The sequence below is a fragment of the Puntigrus tetrazona genome, chromosome 1 (assembly GCF_018831695.1).
Source record: "Puntigrus tetrazona isolate hp1 chromosome 1, ASM1883169v1, whole genome shotgun sequence".
NCBI classification, from domain to species: domain Eukaryota; kingdom Metazoa; phylum Chordata; class Actinopteri; order Cypriniformes; family Cyprinidae; genus Puntigrus; species Puntigrus tetrazona.
In genome coordinates this window covers 19,959,911-19,985,965 of record NC_056699.1, presented here as the reverse complement: position 1 = coordinate 19,985,965, position 26,055 = coordinate 19,959,911, and the positions used below count along the sequence as shown (strand labels likewise).

Sequence of the window (26,055 nt, the reverse complement as noted above, 5' to 3'; positions counted from 1 at the left end):
TTGATTAAGGCCCTAAAATGCTGCAGCTTTTAGCTGCCTGTTTTGGTAATTGCCATTTACATGATACATGCACTTTGTGATCACTTTAGAAAGTGTTTAGAAAGCTTCTCTTATGGACATACATAATATAAATGTAATTTCACGAATATTGCGTTTTGCTATCAGGTTATTTCAAGTAAATGCATTTTAAATGACACATGCGTAAGGAAAGCCTCTTTACAGTCTTGTTATTTGTAGGGATATTATATTGCTGTAGACAAAAATGCTCTCTGTGGGAACCCGAATGGAATCAGACATCAGAGACATTAACTGATTCCTCCAGTAAGGAAAACTGGTGTTGTGCCTTCAGGCTAGACAAGTAATTGAGATTCAGAATGCTTCATGGGGCTGTCCCATTTCACTTGTGTTAGGTGTTAACTGTGTTCCTCAGTTACTCCCCCATTGTGAACCCAGTTGGCATACAGTATGAGGCCCTTCTGAGCGCTACATCCTGTAAAAGTGCTCCCATCCACCTTTTTCTTCCCGTAAAAATGGGCACGTCCATTTGTAAATTCTGTTTCTCTGGTTTCCTGTCTTATTTCCGTCCAGCTATTTTAAGCTAAATAATAATTTTACTGCTGTATATTGAAAATGGGTGTGTCTTACCATATTATTTGAAGCGTTATCTAACACTGGTTTGTAGCGCAAACAGTTTTACCATTTACTGTATGTTGTTATTCGTCTTATCACTTCCCTATAGCGGATAATGAACCATACGTCTTGTCCATAGGCTTACTTCCACATTGAAGAAAAAGGTGGTTCATTTATGTGATTAAATGGTTTTGTCATACACCATATAGAGATTATCTGTTACTTTAGCAGTTCACATAATGCCATGTTTGTTTACGTCTCTCAAAGCACATACCGGACTGTCCGAACCTTGCAGGAATGCCTGCATCACTTGTCCATGTGTTGTAAATTCAATTGCCACCATTTAACTTGCCACCTTGACCCAGTGAGCAACTGTAAAAACCTTTGAGTTGTAGTGTAGGTCTGCGGTAAGAGGGTGGGCTAATGCATGTGTGAGTTATGCGGGTGAGAGAGAGTTTGTGCGTGTTGCAGCAGTGCAGACAGTTCTGGGGGTTATTTTGAAAGTGACCCCCTCGCTGCCGCGGACCGCTCACAGCTGTCGGGAACCATGACACAAGATGACGGATACGGTTGTCGTAGAGGGACAAGTCAGACTTCGAGAGGGGAAAAAGGTGGTTAAAATCAACACAAACTACTTTTACTGTATCTTTCAGCGTTGTTCAAAAAAGTACATTTTTGCTTGTTTGCACATACGAACAGTATTTTTGTTTTGTTTCCCTGCGTTTACAGTGGAAAAACAGATGGGTGATTCTTCGGAAACCTTCGCCGGTTGCAGGTAAATACGGCAACGCGTATAAAAGTTAACAGTATTACGAAGATAAAAAGGAAACTAAACTGCTGTTTTGTTTTATAAACGTACTTTCTGCTTAGCAAAGACATGATATAGCGCTGTCACGGTTGTTTTTTCTCGTGACGGTATGTGAGGTATTGGCATGGTCGTTATGAGCGATATTGGAATGACTCTCGATGCACGTGCGTCACATTCACTCTGGCTCGAGCTGTTTATAGGACTAACAGGTACAATGTAAACTTAAAAAGTGTAGTAACTTTTTTTTTTTAAAGGTTATATCCGAGACCTTGGCTACTTGTCACAAGAGCTATCGTTTTCCAGTTAAACAAATGTGTACACAAATCTAATACGTTGGTTTCAAACTACCAGTGAATTCTGCCATTTAAGCTAAAAATCCAATACCAATATTATCATATTTTCGCTATAGCGAGTGTTGATTTTTTACATTTATTAATGTCATTTGTATAGTGATAGCAATAACTCCATATAAACATATAATGTTTTATTCAGTGACATTTTTCTTGGGTAATAATAGTAGCAAAAGCATTTTGGTATATAGAACTTAAAGGTATGCACCTATACATAAACTTCCCTTAGAAATATTCACAGTCTGGAGTTAAAAACATATCTTTGGCCTCCTCTATGATATGCATCAGCATTCACAGTGCAAGTCATACACTTACATAACTTCTTTAGGTGAACTTGGCTAGCGTATAGGTCATTTTTGGATCCCTGTTGCCTGAAGCTGTCATTGTTTAATAGGTTAGTCTCCAGTTGCTTTCATGGATCACTGTGTCTTTTGATGTGTGTTATGACAGTTGCTTGACTCCTCGCATACTGTTTTAGGAGTCTGGTGATGTAGAGGTTTGTTCTCTTGTACAGAAGCCTAAAAACAAAACATCACCACATTTTCAAAACAACCAAAAAGTGGAGGCGTTTTAGAGACTATGACTTGATTCTATCACACACGCAACATTAGTTTATAGAAAGTTAGTTTAGTATAGTTTATATTTCATGGCTTGGCAATTGCATCCCATGCATCTGTTATTTTGTCAATTCCTAATGATTATGCAAATTAGAATATCAACTGAATATCAAATAGAATATGAAACTGTAGTGCGACACTGTAGTGAAATCAATACAAAAAGTAAGTTTTAAAAAAATAATATCCGACTGATTTTATTTGACATGAATGGTACATGGTACATTAATGGCATTAGATGGTACTCGCACCAAGGCATTGAATGATTTCATGTACGTTGATCTTTTATATAGAACTCCAGAGTGCTTTGATGATACTGTCACAGTCAACATCAAAAATCCATAGTATTACCACAGCCATTTGTTTTTTATTTTTCTAGTTTTTGTTTCTCTAAGATGCATTTCTGATGAATCTGTAATCTTGTCTCTGTCTCAGACTGCCTGACCTTGCTGGTGTATAAGGAGCGTGGAGAGAAGAGTAAAGGACAGCGGGAGAGGAATCAGGCCACACTGAGGGATATCTGTGGACTGGAGGCTCTTCAGGGGTTTGATGGAGTGAATTACGCTCTCAGTCTGCTATGCCTGAGCCAGTCTGTCATGCTAGGCTTCGACAACAAAGTGTCTCTTCTAGCCTGGGATGCTCGTATCCGCTACAGCCTTGGAGAGGGTGAGAGAAAAGTGTGTGTGAACACCGATCAGATGAAGATGACCATTAGTTAAAATTCTGTCATTATATTTACTCATCCTTGTGTCGTTTCCAAACCTGCAAGCTGTTACTTTTTATGTGGATCACAAAATGGAATTGTTTTTAAGAAATCCATCGGGAATGTTAAAAGCGACTCAGGGTGGACAATATTTGGCAGAGATGCACCTATTTGAAAACCTGGAATCTGAGAGTGCAAACAAATCTAAATATTGATCGGCATTTAAAGTTAAAGTTATAAAGATGAAGCAATGCGTATTACTCATCAAAAGTTTTGATACAAAAACTTACAAAATGCAAAATTTAAGATCTTTACTTAATATCCTAATAATTTTGTGCATAATGGAAAAAAACAATAATTGTGATCCATACAAAGCATTTTTGGCTATTGCTACAAACATAACCCAGTGACTTAAGTCTGGTTTCATGGTCTAGGGTCACGTTTAGCAAAGCACTTTTTGAGCATGTCCCTTAACCTTCTTTCACTCCTTTCACCAGTACGGATGAACTTTAAAATGTAGTTTTTTTTTTTATTTGAGGTCATAAAAAATTGTATGTAGGTGGTGGCCCACGGGGCTAACGTTTGATCTCTTCTAAGGCACCATGAGTCAAGTTCGCTGTTGGCTCTGTTAATCCCAGACACCCTTGAAAAACACGTTCAGACATACACCTACACCCAGACGGCGGACTCTTTTGCTCTCACAAGTACACATACACTCTCAAGTCGTGCCCTTTGAGAAAGCAGCGAAGTTATAATTGGGACCCTGTGATGTGTGATACTCTTTCAGATCGCTTGAGTTTTTCTCGAACATGCGCTTGACAGAGTAACACATACTAAAACATAAAATAGAGTTTTCTGAACTTGTTCCAATGGCTTGAGGTCATTTCAAATAAAAAAATTAATTTCCATTTATGCATGTAAAACATTGAATGAAAATTTAATAGTCTTGTTTATGACTAATGTTTCTGTCCTTTGCTTAACAAAAACAAAAAAACAAGACTGGCAGCTGTCATGCTCACGATTCTGAATGCATGTGTTGTGTGCTCTGATGCCTCCTTTTCAGGTCCCTTGTTTGTTTGTTTATTTGTTTTGCTTAAAGGCAACCAGAACGATGATAGATGGGGCTGGTGTTTCATTCTGCTCTGTTTCCCTTATTAGTTTCCCTCTAACCTACCTTAACACACTGTTCTGTAGCAAGTTGCTCATGACTGATGCATGAGTGCCTAGCTTTGGTTGATTGTCGATAGAAGTTTGAGAGTGTTTTCTGAGTTAATAAATCCTGTAATATAGTCCTAAAACGTGTTATATGATGATTGTGTACATTATGTGTGACAAGGTACGTGATGCAATGGATTTATGAAGTAAAAATGACATTACTCTCATTGCTGATGCAAGACACGCACATAATGCATGAGATGTAGTATGAATTATAATTTCTAAAATCGTATTGATTGCTTTTCTCTATTATGATTAATTGTGTTATTTTTCTGTAATGATTTGGAGTCTGTATTCACACCTGTGTTGGTTAATTAGGCATATAAATTATTCGCTGAATGTGAAATAAATGTACTAATAAATTCACAAAGTTGAGGGTGCCAAAAAAGATAAATATCCAGCCTATAAAAATGCACTGATGATTGTCTGGAAATATCAGGGAAATTGTGTGGGATTTTTTTTGTTTTTGTTTTCTTTGTTTTAATGATTTAATTCATCTCACAAGCTTTCAAATGTATTATCAGGATAATAAAGTAATAAAAATACTTACGTATTCGCAACTTATAATTTAGTTCGATTTGATTATGACTAAACCAATCAAGTCAGTTATTTGAAAAACAAATCATTTTAATGATTCATTGGCAGATTATACCTGGATCAAAATGATTTTAATAACAGTTTTTAAAATAAAAACTAGAAAAACATTCATTGATCAAAGGAACCCTGTTCATTACTCTACTATGCGTTTAGTTCGTTACTAAACTATGCTGTAGTTTATAATAAAATATATATGTTTTTGTTTTACAATTTGATGCGCTGCTGTTGCTTCTTGGTACAAGTAAAATGTGCTGAGAAGAATATCAGATTACGAGAATATTATTAAATTGTTTAAAAAAATTATCTACTAAAGTTGTTTAAAATACGGATTAAGAAATTTGCTAAAACTGTATATTTGTATATTGTACGTACAATAATATGTTTTTAGATTTTTACAATGTACCATATAGCAGACAGGATGAAATTAGCCTTTAATTGCAGTCGACATGTTTTAATTTTAAAGATAATAATCTTCTATAAAGATAATAAACTTGTCTCTCTTCCAGTCCACAGGTTTAATGTCAACGTCCAGCCCGGCACCAAACTAGAAAGTGGCCCTGCCTCGCTGCATTTGTGCAACAACTTGCTTGTCATCGCCAGAGACCTGCCTCCAACTGTCCTCGGCCAATGGAAACTGTCAGACTTGAGACGATATGGTGCCGTTCCTAATGGATTTGTTTTTGAGGGAGGTACACGATGCGGCTACTGTAAGTTCACGCTATTGTTCTTTTGTTCATTCGGTGCTGTTCTTTTTCGTTCTTTGTTGAGTTTCTCGGTTGTCACTTGGTCTTTCTGAGATGCGAAGAGATTCTTGGACATGGCTCGTTCTTCATTCTGGCAGATTACTGCTTTTTATTCATTGAGAAGAATCCCTTGATGATGAGTTGAACGTGTAGCTTTTTCTCGTACAAAGTTGTCTCCTTCTCTGCCACTTTTTCCACTTAGTCTTAGTGATATTCCCTGTGGTGGAAGTAGCACAGAGGTGTTTGCCAATAGTAAATGTGAAAATCAGATATCCTCACACAGAGTGTTTCTCTCTCCCTCCCTCTCTCACATTTTCTCGCTCCCCCATACTTACAGAATCAGTACACATTACTTTTGTGCACCCACACACAGATTGTGGTAATGTGTGATGGGCTTCAGTATAAGATGTTGCGTTAGCACCAGTGAAACCTACCAGCTGCCTCTCTGGCAAATCCATCTGCAGCTGTTCTGTAGCTTCAGCAGCATTAATGCTCCATCTTATATGAAACTTCCTTACCATGACAGCCATGTCACAACAGAAAAAGTGTGTTTTATCGCAGTTATAATCAGGCTAATTAATCTGTCACTCCTAATGGTATTCGGGGTGTTTGTTAGATGCTGTTTGAATGCGCTATGCGGGGAACTCTGGGCAGTTTTATGTGTTTAGATGGTGAGGCGGCATGTGAAAGGTCTCCTGCCAAGTGGAGGAACTTGAGGGGGCAGGGGTGCTCAAATCGGACACCAGACTCCAAACTACCTCTCACTGCTCTAGTAGTGCATTAGTGCAACATAAGTCACATCTAGTTCTGCACAAAAACTACACCTGCAGAACTTCATCAAAAGCTTCAAAACACAAAAATAACTGTATAATATAGCAATTTACACATTCCATGCATGTTCATACTAATATTTTTAAATATTTTTCTTAAAGGGAACCCTGTGTATTAAAATTTGTATGGCTTAATATAACTTAAATTATGTCCCTTAGTGAAATATGTCAAAGAAAACCCATGAATGATTTATGTTATTTAAAAAAATTCACATCGTTTTATACATATTTTGGACTGTGGGGGACGCTATTATTCGTAAAAATGGTCGCATTCTGTGAGCTAGACGACTCAGAATACACAACTCGGAAAATAAAATGCTGATATGATGACCACACCAAATGAAAGAGTTTACAGGATGCGATGGATTTAACCATAGGCTTGAACCAAATGCCGTACCATTATTTTTTCCCCTACGAAGAAGTCTAAATGCCCTGGCTATTGAGGAAAATCCACAATTAGAAACTCATCCATCTTCCCTTTGTTTTGTACGTCTCTCATCGCTAGGAAAATGGCTAGGAAAGTCATACATCGCTTTTCTTGTTTCTTAGTTTGAAAATTATAAAAATGTATTTACATGTATATATTTTTATTACTTTATATTTATTATTATTATTAATAATAATAATATAAAAAAATCTTAAATTTATACGTGTGTGTACTTTAGATATATATATATATATATTTGAACAAAAACGTTTATTTTGGATGCGATTCATTGCTATTGTTTGACATTGCTAAATACATAATTTAGGGTTTAATATTTTTAAATAAATATTAAATAAAATGTTAAATTAATGTTAAATATAATATTTAAATATTGATTTTCTATATACATTATATTAAGAATAAAGATGTGAAAATATATTTATTTGAAATATTCATTAATTAAATCAAGATAAAAATTATGTGTACATTTTTAACTTTGATGATGTTTGCAGATACCACACCAGTTAGCCTCTGTGTAACTGAACATTTTAAAATGTTGCTTTAAACAAAAATCCAACAAAAGATCTGCTGATTAAAACCACTTCTAACACCTTATATATTCTGAAAATGTGTGGCAATCCATAAAAACATACGAAAATGCATACCGAGACAGCCAAGTTCAGGTTAAGATACACAGTGAAATAATTACTTTGTCTAGAGCGTGTATCTGTTAGCCAGTGCTTCACCTCATTACAGCTTGACAACCACACAGAGCCACACAGAGGTCATGTCCCTCCCACTGCCATTAGTGTAATTCAGCAGTTGGTTGCTCTGTAACAGAGTGAATTAAATTGAAAATATGGCCTTGTTGCTGTTTCTAGCGCAATTCAATGTCACAGGCCACATGCGGTGACAAAACATACTGGCAGTGCAATTAGTGAGCGTGTCAGCTGTCTCATTTGATTTCAGCAAGCGAGCTTGTGTGAGTATGTTCACTGGCTTAGTTTGTCAACAGTCTTGGACAGATTGTAGATCACTGTTTTCCCTGCTGTCAGGTAGGGCATTTGTGTAACAATTTGGCTGGCATCAACAATAAAAAAACATGTCATGAGTTCTAAAACAAGTTGAAACTGACAATGCAATTCTAATTACAAGCTTCTGTAAGTGTTTGAGCTTAAAACCGATTAGAATTGTTGTACGTGAGCCATACATTAATTATATGGCTTTATATACTGTGTTAATAAAATCTTGTGTAGTAGAAAATACATGTTTAGACTGTAATACTAGATTCTTTTTAATGAATACTGCATAGTATAAAAAATAATCATTTGTAAAACAATGCATTGAAGTTTGAAAAAAAAAGTTGCATGTAGTATTAAAATATCTGGCAGATAAAAAAAAATAATTAATTTGGAACACTGTAAATGAAAGGCGAAAAACACTGTAGCTTTACTATATAAAAGCAGATATGCCTATTTATTCTTGTAAATTGTGGGCATGGTAAATAGCCACAGACATGGCCACATGCCTCAAGTATTAATAGCCTGCCAGTGTGTTTATGAATTATGAAACCAAGAGCTAAGGGTGTTATGGTTATTTTTATAAAGGACTGTCACTCCTATACTGCCCACCGTCTCCACAGTGACGCTGAGGGATTTGACAGGACTATATTTACCTCCATGAAAGACTGCCTAAGTCTCTTTCCTCATCATGTCCTACAAAGAAAAACAGTTATAATCTGACTGTGGATGAATCATTAATGCATCTTGCAGCAAGTAAGGCCTTTGTTACCCTACTTTTCTCATTGTACTTGAAGCCTCAAGGCTCTTTGATGGCTTATGTTTTTTCAGTAGCATTCAGTCATGCTTTTGCCAGCACTTATTTTTGCTTGAAAGGTGTTGCAGGCTTTGTAGATGCTATTGATGTTTGCATGGAGGAGGTGTGGGCACCAAAGCAGATCTTCTCGGTACACAGTCCTCCTCTTATTTCATACATTAAGTTCAATTAAAACTGTGAAAATAAAGTTTTATTTAAAGTACTTCCTTCAGTTCCACACACCACATACATACACACACACACACACACACACACACACACACACACACACACACACACACACACATATATATATATATATATATATATATATATATATATATATATATATATATAAGATCAGTCATGAAACATGGCTTTGATTACACTTTACAATAAAGTTTGAGGCCCAGTTTCATAGACAGGGCTTAGCCTGAACCAGGATTAGGTCACAGTTTAATTAGGGTATTTAAGTCATTTTTGTAAACATTTTTGTAAAAATTATTACTGGTGTGCATCTTAACTGACATGTTTTAAGATCAGCCAATGCAAGTTTCTTTTAGTTAAAACAACAAGATTTACATTTTAGTCTAGGACTAGGCTTAAGCCTTGTCTGTTAAACTGGGGCTGAATGTCTAATGCATTTATTATGCATGAACTTTTAGAGTTTTTCTTGGTTCCATTGTTTTGAATTAGTCAATATAATTCATTTATTCTGAATCCGTGAAATGTGAATGTTCTCATCTGCTGAAATAGCTTGCTGTTCCCCATTTGTAATAATCTTGCGATCATTACTGAAGCTAATCTTCGATTCAGTGCTGTGGACAGTTAATATCAATCTGAATTCGGTGCATTATGTCTTTTGAATTGAACAGACTCAAGACATTAAGGAGCTATTTCTCTTCTCTCTGTCTCTATAGGGGCTGGTGTTTTCTTCCTTGCATGTGCCGAAGGAGAACAGATCAGTTTTTTGTTCGATTGCATCGTACGTGGCATATCGCCAAGCAGGGGGCCGTTTGGACTGCGTCCAGTCCTGCCAGGTGAGTTCATATTTGTGGAGGTGTGTGATGTAAGATCTCAGTTCAAAGATTTCAAAGTTGCCATGTCCTCATTGCTGGCCTCATTAGCTTGATGTGCGTGAGCTGTCAGTTGCGTGTGCATATCTGTGTCTAAGCTCTGTGTATGATTGATACGTGGTGTCAAGTTTCTCTCTCTCTCGTTATCTCTCCCAGAACACTCATGTTCTGCTCAGATTTACTACTTATACATAATTGGAGTCTCTGGGACTCCAAAGACTGAGTATGCAATGATTATAATCATTTTTAAATTAGCCTTTTATTTTTCTTTTCATTTCGTTTTAATTTAGACATGCATTTGATCTAATCAAAAAACCCAATATATTATATACTATATTATCGAATATCTGCCAAGTCGTAGGCGTGCTCTTCTCAGAAATGTGAAATTAAAATAAACAATAAAAAATGAACCGCTGTGTACTGATTTAGAATATTATTATGCATAATCACAATTGTAATGTAATATTTATAAGGTGACAAGGCATTTTAAAGAAATTGAAATTTTGTTCGGAATTCATAAGCATATGAGTTTGAGTTGTTTGAGCATTTGAGTTGTTCAAAAATGTCTAAATGTGTAATGGCAGTTGCTTTTTGAATCTAGGCACTCAATGGCTCCATCTTGACGGAGGATAATAATATCTGTGTGGTGCCATCTTTTTAATGGAACCTAACATGACTTCCCGAATACTGAATTATTGTCCTGAAAATCGATGCAAGGTTCACATTCAGTTTATTGATCGATTCCAGATAGATTTACCACGTAAGCATAATAGTGTATTAAACCTTAATGAGTTTGACATATCATTTTATAGATCAACCCGCCACACTGGAACACAGAGAATCATTTAATTGAGCCGCTGAGCCGGCGATGTTGAGCTAAAATGATACAGTCTAGCAGAAAGGTTGTGTGCTGCCATGATTTGTGTGAACGGAAACCTGTGGAGAGCTGACACACGGTCAGTAACATGTAAGAAGGATATGGATATGAAGTGGCTCAAAGCTTTTCTTTGGTTCGTAGCTAAAATTAGCACTGCTGTAGTTAAAATGGCGTGTAGGATAGCTCAAACCCTACAAAGATTGATCCGCAAAGCTCCTATTATTATGCCTAGGCTGCTCCTGGGGCTGTTCCTTGTAATAAATGTACTGCTGCTTTGAAAAAAGTGTGCTAAATGATCACGCATTTACATAGACTCATTCACAGGGGGGATCTGTATTGTGTTTGTTTTGACAGGCGTTATTTTTTTCCCTTTCATTACATTGATGTTGTGTACCACAACCTTAAAAATATGATTATTCAAAATTGGTAAAGATCTTTTTGTATTTCTCTGTGGACCGACAACACAATCATTTTCAGCACAGTTTTGATGACGGCGATGATGATAGCTTACTTTGTAATCATGCTGAAAACTTTTCCAATACTTTTTTTCCCCAGTGATTGCTTTAGGAAGGTAGAAGTATATAAATCAAGAGCTTTAAAGTTTGTTTACTTCGATGTTTATGACAACACATTCTTTGAATTTTCAGATTAATGTAATGCCACGTTACATTAAGTTCTCATCTGTCATCCACCATACTGAGACGCAGGCTTCTTCAGGCTGTCATTAAGTGTTATTAATTAAGTGCACTTGATGTATTTTAACCTTTGACATTTAGTAAAGGTTGTTCAACTGTTTGCCAGTGATAAATAAGGTGCACAAGTCAAAGGAGCACTTTATTTTACAGTCCTGCTACTCTACTATCTTATTATTGTAATTACAATAACTAGTTAATACTAGGTACTAACCATGAACCTAACCCATGTAGCTACCTTAAATTATCGGTACTTTCTTAAGGAATTTACATTATAAATACACTGTACATGTAAGTTGGTGAAATAAAGTGCAACCCGAAGCACTCTTGTTTTCAGTTTCTCACTTTATTCTGTATTCTGCAGAGGAATTTCACATAGCGGATAAATTGTACAATATACACTTCTTTAAATATGCAAAAGGCAAATGCTCTTTTAGCTTTTTATCTCCACATTCTCTGTACTGTTTTCAGCCGCACATGCACAAAAACGAGCAGCGCATTCAAACTGTATAAAGAGTATTTTAACACAAATATGTTCTGCGGTTGTTTAAAGAACTGCTGTATTGAAGCAATTTAGTTTTTGCTTGTGAAATATAGATTTTTTTTTTCATTCTATTTCTTTTTTCTTTACCACTGCTAGAATGCTTGTTGCACTATGTTAGGCAAACTTTAAATTGACTTTTCATGCTAGTAAGATATCCAAAAATATCTCGCTAAACTGTGCAGTCTGTATATCAAAGTTTTAGTCTTTATGCCTGTATATCAACTTTTGTATGCTATATTCTGCTGTTTCTTTGCTCTTGTTTTTTTTTTTTTCGAGCCCCTTTATTTATTTGTTCTCCCCTGACTGATTTATTGTCTCATTTGAGCACTTTGTGTTCAGTGTCCTGATTCATTCTGAGGGAGAGGGAGAATGATTACTAACCTTCTTCCATATTCAAAAGGAGGTCTCAAAGCATCCTGTGAGGGTGTATATACGTGTGTGAGTGCTTTTGTGAGAGATTATTACTGTGAGGCTGTGTCGGTGATGTACCAGTAGAAATTGATAAATGCGGCCAGTGGCTCCAGTAATTCTGCCAGCAGAGACAGTGATACAACAATGATGGATTATATATGACTTAATGCTCAGAGACAAATCAGTGCTGCTGTCTGGTGCATGTTTGTTTGATCACAAGGATATATGTTGGAACATGTGCGTATGAATGATAAATGTTGACTGTATTAGTTTAATTAAAATTTAATGAGATTCTGTTTCCATAGATCCCAGTGCTAACCCATCATCTATAGAAGACAGGATTAGCCAGGAGGCAAGTGAGCTAGAGAAACGGCTCAGCATGCTATCCATTTGTAGTCATCACAGCAGTGCAGGTAATACAAGAAGCCATACATGAAATATATACAAACGTTTTTTTAAACGTTAAAAAAAAAGGTTTTCGGGAATAATAATTAAGCCAAAAATGAATATATGTCCTAATTGACAAATTTTCTCGGCACTTTAGTGGATCACAAAATAGTAATTTTTGAAGCATCGTACATAATATTCATCAAGCTCCATAAAAGCAACATAAAAGGATCAAAAGAGCCTTCATATAAAAGCCACTCTAATGCTTTGTGTGGGAAAAAGCTATTATCATTATGTCAAACGGCAAGGTTTTGCAAGGAAGATTATTGTCAAACTAAAGCCTAAAACTTAATTCTGAAGAGGTTTATTTGATGGCCGACTGATTTTATACTATGGCTTATTTCGAATCTGTTTTATCACACAAGTAAATAAGCATACAATAAATATTTAATTATTTTAAGTCACACTTTATTTTAAGGTCCAATTCTTACCGTTAGCAACTAATTTGATGCTTATTAATAGTTAGTAAGGTACTTGTTAAGTTTAAATATTGGATAGGATAAGGAATATTATAAGTACAAATAAACAGCTAATATGTTAATAAAAGGCATGCTTAAAATCAACTGAGTTAATACACAAAGTGATGCAAAAGCCATGGAACTAGCCTTGTTGGTTGTCAGACCCAAAACATATTGTTCATTCAGAAATACTTGACCTCAGAATCAGAATAAGAAACAAAACATGTAGTGATAGATGTAAAGTTCAGTCTGTCACACAAATCGTATAATACTTTACAGATATTATAAAATGTGGCACAGAGACTGTTTAAAAGTTCTCCTTTGTAGTCCACCAAAAAGTTCACCAAACATCATTGTGTAACTCAAACCGTTGAACATTGTTTTTTGTGTCACTACCTTATTGAAATTTGTGTACATTGCATACAAGAAGCCAGTTTCCAGGCCATCATTTGTTAATCCCATCCTCTCTTTGTCTAAATGGTCAGCCTCCACTTTCAGTTATGGCGCCTCCTTGGCAGGAGATGATCGGAGCATCTCCAGCTCCTCCTCCGAGGCCAGTCATTCTGATAACAGCCTGGGCAGCCGTCTGGCGATATGGTCTGAGCCAGTCAGACACCCCACCCCTGTCGATCCAATATCACCATCATCATCCCTGTTAGGGGTTGCGGGATCTAAGAGTACAGCTTGTTCTGTCAGTACGTCCAGTGACGAGCGTCTATACGGAGCAATGATGGGAGGGCTCCGTCCTCCATCCAAGCCTCCTCACCCTAGAGGCCTTCAAGAGGCGGGCCGCCAGAGCTCAACAGACAGCGGTATTGCCACCGGAAGCCACTCATCATATTCTGGAAGCTTCTCCTCCTACACTGGTAGCATGGATATTGGGCATGGAGAGACTGATGAGTTTGGATCCTTAACAAGCCTCCCTCAAAACCCCAATTCAAACTCTATCTCCCTTATCAACACTCCAGTAAGGACGATTCCACTAATTCCTGAGCACAAACCGTGTGTGTGTCCACTCAGAGAGGCTGCTCAAATGTACCAGGTTCCCACTCCACCTCTGCAGAATTACGACATCCCCCGCAGGCTCCTACAACACCAGCCCTCCGGTCAGGAACAGTTTTTGACTGCTGAAAGCCAGGGACAGAGGCCTGAATATGGAGCTCTGGGACATGAAGGCATTCCTGCAGATGCCATCCCCAAACAAACTGTCCCACAGAGATTGAACTGTGAAGGAGCGCCGCCCCCTGAAGGTGCCACTACACTGCAATTAAAGCCAGCCATCTGTCCTGACTGTGGGAGAGGAAAGGTAACACGATTTGTTTTCATGTTAATTTTCTGCTCTTTGTGTTTTTCTGTGAGTGGTTTGGATAGAACACCACACTAACATTTTGTTAAAGAGTTTCCCTCAAAAAAGCCCTACTGAATCTACTGCATGAAGCAGATCAGCGTAGTCTGATTCATATGAACTCTTGATATTAACTTTTTACTGAATCAGAAAATATACAGTGCAACAAATGTAGGCGGATTCCAGATTGAATGAGTCTAAGCCTGCTCTTTTTAGTTTTAACAAATTGAATTGTTGATATATCAAGAACCAGTGAATTTTTTTATGTTTTTAGCACCACAGCATTGGTGGGCATACATATATATTATATGTAACATACAATAACATTGTGACATTTTTATTGCAATTTTAAATAACTGTTTTTTATTTTAATATATTTTAAAATGTAATTTATTTCTGTGTTGGAAAAGCTGACAGCAATCATTAGTTAAGTGTTTAGTGTCAAATAATCATTCAGAAATTATTCCTATATGCTAATTTATTGCTATAAGAATAATCTTTTTTCATGACTCTCTGATAAATAAAAAGTTACAAAAGATTTCCTTTTCAAATGAACATTTTGACCATATTTGACCAACATTTTTCATTTTGAACAAATGAACATAAATGCAACTTTTTTAGCAATTCATTGCAGAAAGGTAAAACTCTTTACTAAAATACTCTAAATGGCCTATGGAAACCTAGTCAACTTCTGTGAAGAAATTACACAGCAAACAATGCAAATCAGTGTAGCTGATTGCCCCCAAACAAATGTGCTTTGATTAAACCGGAAAAATTATCAGCTATTATTGAGTCTAAATGCATCATTTGTCGAAGTATGTGGACAAACTGCTCCCTAGATTTGCACTAAAACTTTACCATCGAAATCAAACTTCTGCAAGAGATCAGGGCAGTGTTGATTGAGCATCAGTTTTTCATTATGCACTCCTCTAATCACAGAATCCAGCACCAATGCAAAGACTGTTCCAGCCGTCTGTGTCTCACTTTCAGCCATCATGTCGATGCATCAGTGGCGAGGCACAAACAGTTTGCAGAATGAATTTAAATGTGTTTGTCATCTCGCCACAAGCTCCAACCTGATCTGAGAATGCAATAAAAAGCTATTAAAACATTAAATCCTAATGTTTTTCTATTCGGGGGAATCAAAAACATTTGACTCTCAGCACTGTGGCTTAAAGCATTCAGTACTATTTTTGTACAGTAGTGGTAAATTGCTTATTGTTGCCCGAAGCACATCTGCAGGCATGTACTAGGTGTAGGTGTAAAATTCCATATATATTTAACAACTGCAACAGCTGAAGTGGTAAGCAGTATGAACCGATGGTATTTGATTTGTTCAACAGTGATTTTGAAATATTTCTGAAGAAGCCGAAATAGCAGGTTTAGTCAATTTAAAGAAAGTAATCGCATCGTTAAACAAGTCTGCTCCTGCTTTGGGATTTCTGAATCACTTCTGCGTTTCTTGTAGATGGAGGAGAGGAGCAGGTGCGAGATGAGAAGCAGCTCTGAGGAGCAAAAGTCTGACGGTGAGCATTATGCAGTTTTAAAGGGCCTCATTTATAAAGCTCAGATTTTCATGCGCTGAAATCCACACCAGGGTCTAAGCAGACTTTTTTTTTGTCAGAGTACTGCAGGTTTTCAGAAATGTGAGCGGTTCCTGCTGCTTGCTGTTCTAAATGAAAGGATTTGAACGGTGACTGGTTATCTTTTATATGTTAATGGGATTCATTTGGAGTTGTTTACAAGTCAGTTGTGCCAGAGTTCCTTTAAGAGGGTATTCTATAATTGCGCACAAGTTGAAGTTGATCATTTGTGATTCATAGATGTCACATCTGATATATTTTAGTAAGGTAACTATACCTGTATATTTAAACGGGAAGTGCATCATGTCTTTGTCATCCCTAAGTACATAAACCTTTCAACCAGACCTCCATGTCTGTTATCGACTGATAAAGTGATTCTAGTCTCTGCATCGACATGTTACAGCTAAACATAGTAACCCCGAGGAGAAATTGCGATGCTTTGTTGTCACTGGATATCTCATGTTTGTGTGTGCAATATGCCAAGTCAGATTGTTTTCTGCTGATTAACAATTTAATGATTTCTGAGCATAAATGAAGCCCACTGTGTGTTGATTCCTAAATGAATGGCTTACTCGTGATTCAGTCTTGGTTTTCTGTCCTGCTCAGCTGATCCAAAAGGCAATTACGAGCAGATGGCATTTATGACTGATGCGTCCAGGTGGCCACAGTTCAGAGCTGGAGAATATGGTAATTGAAATGCCCCTCTTATATAGTATGTTACCATCTGATCACTGCCTTTTTTTTCCTCTCTGTTTCATTGGTAACTCTGCATGAATCGGGTTTATGTTCTGGTCTTGCAGGAGAGGCAGGACTGACAGGTATTGACAGAGTTCAAGGTGATTTCGTTAACTATGTGAATATCCCCATCAGTCCTACATCTAAACGGCAGCTGTACTATATGGAGCTAGATCTGCAGGACCGTCCAGAGTCAAGCCACACTGTCAGAGGTACACGGTGTTCCTCTCATACACACTACACGTATTTGATAATGGCTCCAACCTGAAAAAGTGCTAACCGAAATGGCCTTCATTTGTTCAAAAATGCAGTAAAACAGTGATGTTGTGAAATATCATTACAATTAAAAGTAACCTTTTTATTTTAATAAAATGTAAAATGTAATTTATTCTTAGGGCAACGTAGAATTTTCAGCATCCTTACTTCAACCCAAAGTGCTCTTTCAGAAATCATTCTAATGCAGATTTGCTGCTCAAGTCATTATAAAAGTTAAAAACAGTTTTTTTTCAGTTGTGATTTTTTTTATAATATATAAAGATAAATATAAAGATTTTTTTATACAAAGAAAAATTTTAAATATAATTTTCATGTATACAATCCTTGTGAATGTATACATCCTTGTGAATAAAAATTATGAAATTAGATGCAATAAATTTTTATAAAACAACTAATAAATCTTACTGCCCCCAAGCTTTTGAACATTATTATATGTAGTTCTGTCTATTTTGGATTTGGAAAACAGTATTCTAAAAGTATTCTAAAATATTAAAAGTGTATTGTACATAAAGTTGTTAAACACATTGGTGTGTGTGTGTGTGTGTGTGTGTGTGTGTTTATGAACAGCGGCCGGCTCCAGCACTAAATACGCCCACATTGACATCACTGCGACTGAGACAGCACAGAGGGTGGGAGCCCAGCATGCACAGGGCCGAGAGGAGAGACTGCAGGAGCTAGAACAGAAGAGGAGAGGAACACTTACCTGAAAATATAATGACGTGGAGTCAAAACGTCTGAGACCACACTGAAAATATAGCTTTTTTTTCTCTCTTTTTATTTGTGCATTTTAAATATGTTAGATGGAAGATGAAAATGTTTTTAATCTTTATATACTTAACATTTTAAGATGGTGTCATATTTTGTCACTTTCGAGAATTGTGAGCACATTTTTGAAGACAAATATTAATGTTCTTGCATCCATTTAAGCACAAAACTTGCATCATCAGGTTTTACACAAACGTTTGGATTTATGTATCAAATGCTATTTGTCATTTTTAAAACAAAAAAGAGACTGCGCAAGTGTTAAGACATTCTTCAATTCATATACCATTTTTTTTCAAGTGGTTATGATGATAATGTTTGTTAGAGAAATGCATAGTCAAACGGTTTTTGGTAGTGGTCTCTCAGACGTTCAGACTCCACTGTATATCAGTGGTTCTCAACATAGGGTCCAAGGTCCACTATGGGGCCTCAGAATGACTTAAATATACTGTTAGATATATTTATATTACCTCTAAATAAAAATAGGAAAATACATACAACCAAGGTATAAACTGAAAAATATTGGTGGGCATTTAAAAATTGGGTTGGACTTTGTTGAGAACTGCTGCTGCACAGTGTAATGATAAAGGAATAGTTCAACCAAAAATGAAAAATACCCAATGATTTACTCTCCACGAGCCATCCTAGGAGTATATAACTTCCTTCTTTCAGTTATATTAAAAAAAATGACCTGGCTCTTCCAAGCTTTATAATAGCAGTGAATGAAGGTCCAGATTATGAGGCCCAAAAAATGCATCCATCTATTAGAAAATATGCTCCACACATCTCTGGAGGGTTAATAAATCCAGATCTATGCAGCTGTGTAAGAATATTCATATCTTAAACCATAAACAAGGCTTGAGGCTTAATTTTTGTTTGAACTACCCCTTTAAGCATATTGCTGCAATGTATATTATCTGCTTTATATATGAATGTATTATTTTCCATGGTTAAAATACACATGGAATCAAAAGGTTATAAATCTGAGAGCAGATCCCAAATGCAACACCTGTTGACTGTAAATATATACTTTAATTGGTGACCAATTTTGTTCTGTACATTTACACATTTAAACATTTCAAAAACTTTTTTTTTTTTCCAAAATATTTTCTGAAATTTCTATGTTGACTTTAGCAGTAGTAATAAAAATGATACATCAGTGACACGCGTTGCTCGTCCTTAAATGCTTGACGCAATCGTGTACAGCTCAGCAGAGCGACCGTTTCACATCACAGAGAACACAAGTCTTTGGAAGTTGTTTTTATTACAAAAAGCGTAACATGAAATGAGCAGAATGTGGACTCATACAAAATCAGTCCTATTATTTATGGAGATCACATTCATAATTCATTACGATGCTGGATTACCATTTTTAATATAAGGATTTTAAATCACAAAAGAAAGAATTAGTGCAGTTTATATTAGAATTTTTATGACAAATCTCAAAGGTCTAACAGATGAAACTGTTTAAACAGCGAGGATGTTGATTTAAAGTCTATCGTGGGACGACACTGTCAATCATGGTGATGGGCTCTGTATTCAATGCTATTTAGAGTTTCGGTCAATATCATAGTTGACTGGCTAAATTCTGATATTGAAGTCCCCCAGCTTAAAATTTTGGGGGGGCTTTCTCAATTACACTCCAGCCTTTTTAGTCTTTTTCACTAAAGCACTATTTTCCGGAATCTGTCAGATTGTACTGTTATCCTGAACAAACCTCGCCAGTACAGGGGTAGCACAGTTGTTCATAAATAGCTATTATGCCGTTAGGATGTTCATGATTGGAGTTTAAATAAACAGAATTACTGTTTATGCTGAAAAAGAGCTTTTTTTCATGTGTAAAGTTATTCTCCGTGCTCACGTTGTGGAGGAATGTTGAATTCTTTTGCACCCACGTTTGTGGGATGCTACACGTTTCGTTGTGCATTTGTTGAAAATCAACTATTATTAAATAAGTGAGCCACAAACAAATTTGGCCCAAATTCGTAGTACATGAACATGCACCTGCGTTTCGGCTAGTAGCCATTTGCTGCACAATAGCAAAACAGGAAATAACTAACGAAAGCAGAACTCATCACTGCTCAGTACCATTTAAAAAAAATGATGTAGTCTGGCTTACTAATGGAAATGTTAAATTCATGTACAATATGCCTTACCTTTATAACCCTGGACCACCTGTGTTGGATAACATTTTGGAATACAGCATGTGTGACCACTGAACAATTTTGCAAACAACAGTATTGCTGTCATCATGACAAAAACGACATTCAGAGTTCATTGTGTTGCAATCCATTTCGGGAAATCTTATTCGTCAAGTCCTGCAAGTGTTTCTTCATCTAAAGAAAAAGTGTGGCAAGGTTATTAAAGATCCTGAAACATGCTCCATGAGCCATCTTTTCTTAAAAAGAAATGATATGTACATTATATGCCTGGAAAAAATCTACAAAGTGCAATAACCAAAAAAATGATTATCCTAAATCTAAGTTTGCAGGTCTACCTTGTATCCCATTTCCCGTGCTTTCTCAGCAAGCGTGTTGTATTTCTCTTTGTTTCTCATGATGTGATCTTTGTCCCCCAGGGCCTCCACGTGCTTCAGTTTCTGATGAGACAGTTCCAGCTGTTCCTGATAGTGCTGGTGCTTCTCCACCTTTGTTTCAAAGTGTCTAAGTTCCTCCTACATGAGAGCATTTGGAAGTTTTGAAAATAATCTTCATACCAATGCCTATGCACATTAAAACGAAACAAATGCAGTATCAGTGACCTTATCGTAGGCGAAGCTTACTTTAAGAGAGTCGAGTTCATCTTCACTGAGATTGGATCTTTTTGCCATCTCCCAAAGTTCTATGACTCGTGGCTCCTTAAATTCTGCCATACACAATGAGAAAGTCATGAGGCAATTCATTTATGAAACATGAATTCAACCATAGCAAAGGTCCTCACCACTGTCAGCACTATAACCCTCATGGGTGATCTTGCGGAGCCGTTCAAAGCCTTGGTTCAGGTGCCTCATCCTCTCCTTCAGATCTGCGTGTTTCTGATGGAGAACATGTTCCTTCGTATCACCCTCAAGAGGACTGATTACGTTCTTATGGATCTCTGATGAAAAGAAGAGTGCAGGAGAAAATTATTCAGCAGGTTCTCAAATTTTTAAAACAAATGGTGACAGTCTGTTCAGGAGGTTCAAAATTAAACATTCCCACTAATAAACTTCCCAAATGCATTGTTAGCCAACTATGGAAACATTCTGTTATTACCAACAAAAGCTTAAGAAGGAACTCGCAATTAATGAAACCTTGCAAAACAACAGGGTATAGAATAACTGAATTAGTCCTTAGATGCCATGTTCATTATGCAAACATCTCAGAAACAGCTCAGAAATGACGTTCTCAAGTAAATGAAGTAGCTATGACTCCAACACCTGCATTTGGCATCATTAATGCGAGTCATTTATTGTTAAACCAACGTGGTTTAAACCACAGGTGTGTGTGCATGCCACTATGTTTTCGAGAAACAGTTGCAACTAGATAGCTAAAAAAAAAAACCTGTCATACTATAGTATATAATTATCCTGAAACTTGGAAATTCTTAATGTGTTCAACACTGGCAAAAAAAAAAATAATAATTAGACATAGTCTTGCCTCAAAGGTCTTTAAGGGATCTTTTATATTCTTAGACCTTAGTTCTATTACAAAACTAAACACGATCAAACTCTAACCTTCGGTCCGGCTGACAGTGTCCATGACAATGTTGTACTCATTGATTTTATCTTTGTGGTGATGGAATTCTCTCTGCAAGGTCTGGAGCTCCTCGTCAGAGAACTTTCCAGAAGTCTTAGCCTAACGATCAAAGGTTATAAAAAACATTTAAGCAAAGTTGGTAATGATTGAAAGAGTCTGTAAACCTCCAAATAAGTTACACATTCAAATGTCAGTAGCTGTTGTATCCTTTCAATCACCTTGTTCCACAGCTTGTCCAGCCTTGGGTCATCAAACGTGTCTCCCTCTTTAACATCGTGATCTTTCAGTCTGTTGCTGTCTAGTGTCCGGGTGTCTTTTTTCCCATCCATTCCATACTTCGCTAAAATAACTGTGTAAATAAACAATATTTATTATACGAACGACATAGTAAATGGAGTTATCAGTGTGCTCAAGATCATAAAAACTATAGCATTTTCTCTTTATTATGTCTTTTCCCAGAAATATGTCAACAAATTAAAGAAAATGGTTTGTCAAGCTTTTTCAGGTTTTTTTTGAATATCCTATCTCACTAAAACAGTCAAATCCTACTATTAAAATTGCGTCTGAGCTTGGCTTCTCTCTCTCCATCCTCGTCCAGCCCTTCTGCTTTCAGTTTTTTCCACTGAAGTTCATCTTTCTCTTGGATCTTTAAGTCACTGTGCAGTTCTGAGAGTCGCACCGGTGCAAGCTGCATCTGAAGCAGAGATGGTGACGGACAGTTACACACTTTACAAATCTGAGCAGTCATGAAATACCATAGATTTGAACACAGTAAGAAAAAAGGACAAGCAAGGACTTATTGTATATTAATAATATATCGTACAATTTTATTCTGAATCTAAATGTAACATTACTTACTCTTGTCGCCTTTTCCCAAACCTGGTTTAATTTGGCAATCCTGAATTCCACCTGATTGTTGTTTTTATCAGATGCCTTTTGTTCATTCATTTCTTTCGAGTACTTCCCCGCCATTGCTCCGACAACAAACAAAAAAGCCAAAGCTAGAATCTGCATTTTCATTTTGACACACAAGAAGCGAGTTAGTTACAAAAGGTATGGAAGTGTGTAATGTTTTCTCGCGCATCTGTAGCGCTATTCAGGAAGCGCTACGAGAATCATATGGCGTTCACATGCCTGAGCGGCCAGCTGCGCGTTGCATCATGGGTGTTGTAGTTTAACATTTCTTGAAATTCGCGTTTTGGAGCGAGTGACTGGGCGTTTAAAGACTTCAAATCCCAGACGGCCCTGCTTGCTCGTTACCTAGTAACAACGCGTAAAGGGGCTTAGAGCAAATGAGATCAATCCACGCACTGGGAAAGAAGGGAAGCCCAGTTGCAGCCATCTGCTTATTGAAACTGCCCACAAAATTAGATTTTAAATCTCATTAGATCATAAACACAGACATCCCGAAACTCTAATATTAATTTTTAATTCCTGAGTCCCATCTGAAATCCCATCTGTTGGAATATGATAAAATGAATAAAATCCAATGCCTGTGAAGCAAAATTCACCCATTATTATCAGCTCTAACAGGATTATCAGAGGTGTGAACACTTTTACAATCTGTCTTGGTCAAGCCTGCTACCTATATTGTAATTTGTCTCTGCCATTTTCCCCAATTAGAATGCCAGTACTAACTGCTTCCGATGAAGGAGATAATACAATGATTTATATAGTAAACAAGATGAGACCAATTGAGATTTCTCATAAAGGCTTATATAAAATGACTGAATTATCAAAACACTACATGTTTGTATCAATTGTTGCTACTGAAGAATCAAACATACTCCTCAAAAATGAATCCCAATAGGCTACGGGTATTTCATCACAAACTTTTATCTTTATAACAAACAATACAACCTAATCCTCATATGGCTTGATTAATCCATTTACTTTGATTTGATCGTGAACTAGCTTGATACATTTATGGAACACTAATTGTTATACATTGTTGAATAGCAAGCGTTTTACATTATTGAACTTCAAGTGTGACTGAGAGAGAGCTTGGGACTTTAATTTGTCAAAATTTTGTGTTTCTACAACATAGGCCTACTTGTATCAGAGCTAGTTGATTGTTCTTAATGTCTCGTCACTTTAGGTAATATGCCTATATTATCTAACCAAATTGATTGTTATGTCAATCCAAGATGTCTCTGAAGGACACAATTATCTTCTCTTATACACAAATTCATATTGATTGACTCTTTTACAATCTATTCTGTTCTATGTTGACATACTGCAAAAGCTTGCACACACACACACACACACACACACACACACACACACACACACACACACACACACACACACATTTCCATCTGTTATTGGGACATTGCATAGGTTTTTCATTGCATAGTGTTTTTTTATATTGTACAAACTGTAGGCCTATTTTCTATTCCCTTTCCCTAACTCAATCCCAAATCTACCTCTCACATAAAACATTCTCCATTTTTAGATTTTCAGAAGACTTCAATCTGTATGATGTATAAGCTTAATTTAGTCTTGGGGACCTCCGTAGGCGTACAAACTGTACTTTCTCTTACCCTAAACCTCACTCCTAAACCCTCACAGGAAATCACAGGGAATACAGTGCATTTTCAGACCTTCAAAAAACACCATTTAGTATTTCAATTACTTTCGTATTGTAATACAACTGTAATTGTAATCGTATTGTAATACAGTTGCACGCACACACAGAACATATGATACAGAAAACAACTGAGGCATATAAGTCCAGTACAGTAATTGTATTATATTTGACCAATTTTTAAAAATCAAAGCACTTGAAACACTTACTAACACTGATTAAATATGTCGCCTACTTCATGTATGTTAAGGACATTTAAATGTTTATAAAATTGCTAAAAATATATCAAGAGGATTTTGTAATGCTTTTCAGGGTATGGTATGATAAGGCAATTAAGTGATCAAGGTTATATGGTCTTTTCTCACTGTAACGAGTGCAGTCATTGACCTTTGATTCTACTCAAAGGACCTTTTAGAGGAGCAAAGTAGTACAAAAATGTCCTCGTAAAAAGCACACAAGCTGTGCCAGTGAAAGCACTTCATATGATAACACAGTACGCCTGCTTGTTGTCCACCCACTGAAAATATAACCAAAATTGCTGTTGTGACTGTCCATTTAATTGTCTTCTTGATAATATTACACCAGTTCTATTTTTAAATGATTAATAAAACGAACAATTCCAGCATGATACAGCAAGATTTTATAAGAAATCATATAAAAATTCAGCTGCAGGACTGAACAGTTATTAAATACTGGCCTTGATTTGACGGACCAGTTTATCCAAATTCAAAACTCTTCTCAAGACTTCTCATGATAGTTTTAATATACTGTGATGTAAAGGTAAACACTATCATCATTATCATCAGAGTTCCATTGCTGAAAACATAAAAGCGTAATAAACAGACATATCAAGCATTTCTTGATTCGTCTGTATTTTTTATCCTTAATGTTTAGAAACTCTGTTTCTACATTCTGAGAGTTGCGCTGGTACTGTGGCTTGCATTTTACCATTTAGTTAATTTGTATACAGAGTATTTTGCTGCTCAGCAATGAATATAGCTGATTATGTAAGCTCATTTGGTTGCATGAAAAATAAAAATAAATCAAAGTAATCCATGGTTTTCCATGGTGCAGTTGCTCAGATAATTCTTCATTATCTTTCATGTTGCTCTAAATTGAACACTTCTCTCCCCTAATGTTGTATTTTTTCATGTATAGTATTATTAATGAATACAAGCAAGGGCACAGAGCAAGGAAACCAGAGCCTAAAGCGATTCCATTACATAAAGTTTGATGCTGTTCTCGGTTTCTCGACCTTTAATGTAGTTCAGATTCCATTAACGTGCAACAGAGATGGTCAAAGGCCTTTGTGTTTCGCTGCCAGAGACGTCTGTGGGCGAATCAAGCCTAATGAATACACTCAATCACAGACATCGGGAACAAACACTGTCATTAAGCGAACAAACATTACATTTAAGGACGATCTGCTCCATCCATTTATCTTCATTTAAACAGGTCATGGAGGATTCTTCGGACAAGTCGTCCACTTCTTTTTTGAACATTATGACATTAAACAGATGAAAGAGGCGATGGGGGAATCAGCCGCTCACTCATTCACATAGCTATCAGAATATGGTGCACGCTAATGCAATGACCACTTTTTAAAAGCTTCTCAGTTTTATTCTCCGTATCTTTTAAGCATAATATTCACACAGGATTTCTATGATATCAAGTCATAAATCTTCCAGTGCAACCATGAGGATCTAAACCACAAGGCAGAAATTAGATATTTAATGTTTCCTTCTTGAGATGAAAACTGTGTTTTGGATGCTGCATGGCCTTTCTTTCAGGCT

General features: G+C 36.5%; 2 protein-coding genes across 3 annotated transcripts; one reads left to right on the top strand and one right to left on the bottom strand.

Moving 5' to 3' along the window:
• The first annotated feature begins 1,001 nt into the window (after positions 1–1,001).
• Positions 1,002–19,099, top strand: dok7b (docking protein 7b). Of its 2 annotated transcripts, XM_043246091.1 has the most exons (11): positions 1,005–1,241; positions 1,360–1,405; positions 2,838–3,068; positions 5,424–5,624; positions 9,653–9,772; positions 12,638–12,745; positions 13,723–14,543; positions 16,051–16,108; positions 16,772–16,852; positions 16,966–17,112; positions 17,744–19,099. In XM_043246091.1, exons 1-11 carry the CDS (start codon positions 1,188–1,190, stop codon positions 17,881–17,883), a joined length of 2,007 nt encoding a protein of 668 aa, XP_043102026.1. In that variant the 5' UTR covers positions 1,005–1,187; the 3' UTR covers positions 17,884–19,099. The 2 variants fall into 2 exon arrangements, with proteins under 2 accessions (XP_043102035.1, XP_043102026.1); XM_043246100.1 differs by lacking the exon at positions 17,744–19,099 and having other exon boundaries at positions 1,002–1,241; positions 16,749–16,852; positions 16,966–17,107.
• An 84-nt stretch (positions 19,100–19,183) lies between these two features.
• Positions 19,184–22,809, bottom strand: lrpap1 (low density lipoprotein receptor-related protein associated protein 1). The gene is made up of 8 exons (XM_043246110.1): positions 22,534–22,809; positions 22,225–22,369; positions 21,894–22,024; positions 21,654–21,774; positions 20,879–21,034; positions 20,721–20,803; positions 20,436–20,612; positions 19,184–20,274 (listed from the first exon to the last, which is right to left on the bottom strand). The coding sequence occupies exons 1-8, from the start codon at positions 22,693–22,695 to the stop codon at positions 20,206–20,208; spliced, it is 1,044 nt and encodes a 347-aa protein (XP_043102045.1). The 5' UTR covers positions 22,696–22,809; the 3' UTR covers positions 19,184–20,205.
• Positions 22,810–26,055: the final 3,246 nt, after the last annotated feature.